The sequence below is a fragment of the Pistacia vera genome, unplaced genomic scaffold (assembly GCF_008641045.1).
Source record: "Pistacia vera cultivar Batoury unplaced genomic scaffold, PisVer_v2 Contig206, whole genome shotgun sequence".
Taxonomy (NCBI): domain Eukaryota; kingdom Viridiplantae; phylum Streptophyta; class Magnoliopsida; order Sapindales; family Anacardiaceae; genus Pistacia; species Pistacia vera.
Window position 1 is genome coordinate 1416201 of NW_022196009.1, and position 2420 is coordinate 1418620.

A 2420-nucleotide genomic window follows, 5' to 3' on the forward strand; every position below is an offset into this window, starting at 1 on the left:
TGTACTTCAATTAATCTCTTTGTGTTTTAAGGATACCTTTATTATGGGTTGATCAAATTTAAAATCTCTTTATTAATACACTTAAGAATCCTAATTTGATCATTCAACCACCTAATGGTAATTAAAATGGTAACTTCTAAGCAAGATTTATAATAATTTTTACAATGAACTGTTTTATATAAATTATATTTTCGTCAAAACCTGGGATAGGGTAGCGATTAGTGAAGCTAAAGACGAGTGACCCTTAACCACGGCCGTGGTTCAAATATCCATGTAACCAAACATTGAAAAAGGACAATATAGGAAACGCAGATGAACGGTCGCGATCTGATCAAACTCAACCATAGTTCACAAACCAAAAACCCTAGCTATATATATAATCCTTGCATCGCCAAAATCCTTTACAAACCCTAGAGCAAGCTCAAGCCTTAGCTGTCGACGCCAATCTTCGCAACTTGCCCCTCCATTCTCAAGTACTGACACTCTTTTACTAACACTTCTTTATCTCTACGCTATTACTAACATGTAATTCTGATCTGATCTCGTTTTGTGTCGTTTTGAGCAGAAATGAAGGTCATCGCCGCATATTTGCTTGCCGTGTTGGGAGGCAACACAAGCCCATCGGCTAGTGACTTGAAGGATATTCTCGGATCAGGTACACTTTGTAATACTGCACACAATTTTCTATGGAGAAATTAATAACAGTATAATGTTTTTAATACGTAGTTGATTTTTTTTTTTTGGCTAATGGTTTATTATTCAATTTATTTGATTTATAAGTTACTATAACAATATTGGTCAAACTGCTTTTTGTTATCTGTTATATTGAATAAACAAAGTAGGAAAACATACCAGAAATTTTAGAGTGCGGCAGTTGAAAGTTTCTTAATTTTTCTCTTTTTTGAATGAATTTTGATAATTGGATTTAGTGTGGATTAGATTGAGAATGTTCTTGGTAATTTTTCTCAAAAAGTATTTGGAAATGGAAGAAGCCGAAAAGGTTAATTTCTTTGTATAATGTTTATGAAGAAACTAGAAACACCCTTGTCAGATCTTATTTACAAAGTTTTTGAAAAGTTTTTAAGATTTTTGAAAATGTTTGTGCAAAACCGTTTACCAACATTTGAAAACTGAAGCAATCAAGATTTTTTGACTCCAGTAATTTAAAAGATGAAAATATATTCTTCCTTTTTTATGAAGAGTATCTTGGACTTGGAACTTCAAGTTGTATTGTGGGGATTGTCATTTCAGAAATTAAATTGTTGGACATGGAACTTTCACAATGAATTGTGGGATTATTATCTCAGAAACTAAATTGATGTTCAGTATTGGTTGTTACATTAAGCTATTGGACTTTTCTGTTTGGCAGTTGGAGCTGATGCTGATGACGACAGGATAGAGTTGCTATTGTCTGAAGTCCAGGGCAAGGATATCACTGAGCTAATTGCAAGCGGAAGGGAGAAGTTGGCATCCGTGCCTTCTGGTGGTGGTGTTGCCGTTGCAGCCCCTGCTGCCGGTGGTGGTGCTGCTGCGGCCCCTGCTGCTGAGGCAAAGAAAGAAGAGAAGGTGGAAGAGAAAGAAGAGTCCGATGATGTAAGTTATATTTTAATGAATTAGAGTTTTAGTCTAGCTTTAATTTTTTTAATATTAGCTTTTGATTTGTGACTCAATTGGCTTTTAAGAATACTTTTGTCTATTTTGCCTGATCTTTCCTTTTGCCTTATGCAGGATATGGGTTTCAGCCTCTTCGATTAAGATCTGAGCAATGGTTCTTTTTAATGAAGGTTTTTTATCTTTGGTCATTAGGGCTTTTATTTAAATGTTACAAGTTGTTTTTGGTCTGTAGTTGGATATGGTTTTACTATTTTAGAGCTTGTTGGAACTCTTGGAAGTTTTGTTTAGCTAATGAATTGAGGTCAAACATTTCAAGTATAAATGTTACTTTTTAGCTTATGTAAAATGATGGAATTATTTCGAAAGCCCGCCAAATTTGAGAAATTATATAGCTCTTGAATTGCTTGTTTGACTTTTATGGCAGTACCTTTGATATGGCTCTCAATGATTTCTTTGAGATATTGGGCCTTTAATATGTCTAGATGGATGCAAACATTTTGAGGGATATAAGTATTTTAGTCTACTCCCCTACATTGTATTTTGATATTCGGCTTGGCCAGTTGAGTCGGTTCAATCAAGACTCGGGGTCTTTGTCGAGCGGGTTATCACTCTCAACTGTTCATCCTAAACCCTAGAATTATGGATGGTGATCGGTGAGCATACAATGACAATTATGTTGGGGCTTTTGGAGAGGAAGTGTCGATGAGTCCAAAGGTGGTGAAAGGAGTGATTTTTAGTGAGTGAATCAACTGGAGAAGGCAAATATCAATTGCCCAAAATAGCGGTTTGTTGGCAATTGGTGGATC

At 35.4% G+C, this 2420-nt stretch overlaps 1 protein-coding gene across 1 annotated transcript; it reads left to right on the forward strand.

Annotated features, from left to right (window-relative positions):
- The first annotated feature begins 322 nt into the window (after positions 1-322).
- LOC116129032 (60S acidic ribosomal protein P2-4) lies at positions 323-2001 on the forward strand. The gene is made up of 4 exons (XM_031414772.1): positions 323-473; positions 566-655; positions 1370-1593; positions 1729-2001. Exons 2-4 carry the CDS (start codon positions 568-570, stop codon positions 1753-1755), a joined length of 339 nt encoding a protein of 112 aa, XP_031270632.1. The 5' UTR covers positions 323-473; positions 566-567; the 3' UTR covers positions 1756-2001.
- The last annotated feature ends 419 nt before the right edge of the window (positions 2002-2420 follow it).

What these genes read in the sequence shown, in the direction of transcription:
- LOC116129032 (XM_031414772.1), top strand. Translation starts at nt 568, where the DNA reads ATGAAGGTCATCGCCGCATATTTGCTTGCCGTGTTGGGAGGCAACACA. An exon ending in GAAGGATATTCTCGGATCAG is followed by an intron (nt 656 to 1,369) that starts GTACACTTTGTA and finishes TCTGTTTGGCAG; the next exon opens with TTGGAGCTGATGCTGATGAC. An exon ending in AGAAAGAAGAGTCCGATGAT is followed by an intron (nt 1,594 to 1,728) that starts GTAAGTTATATT and finishes TGCCTTATGCAG; the next exon opens with GATATGGGTTTCAGCCTCTT.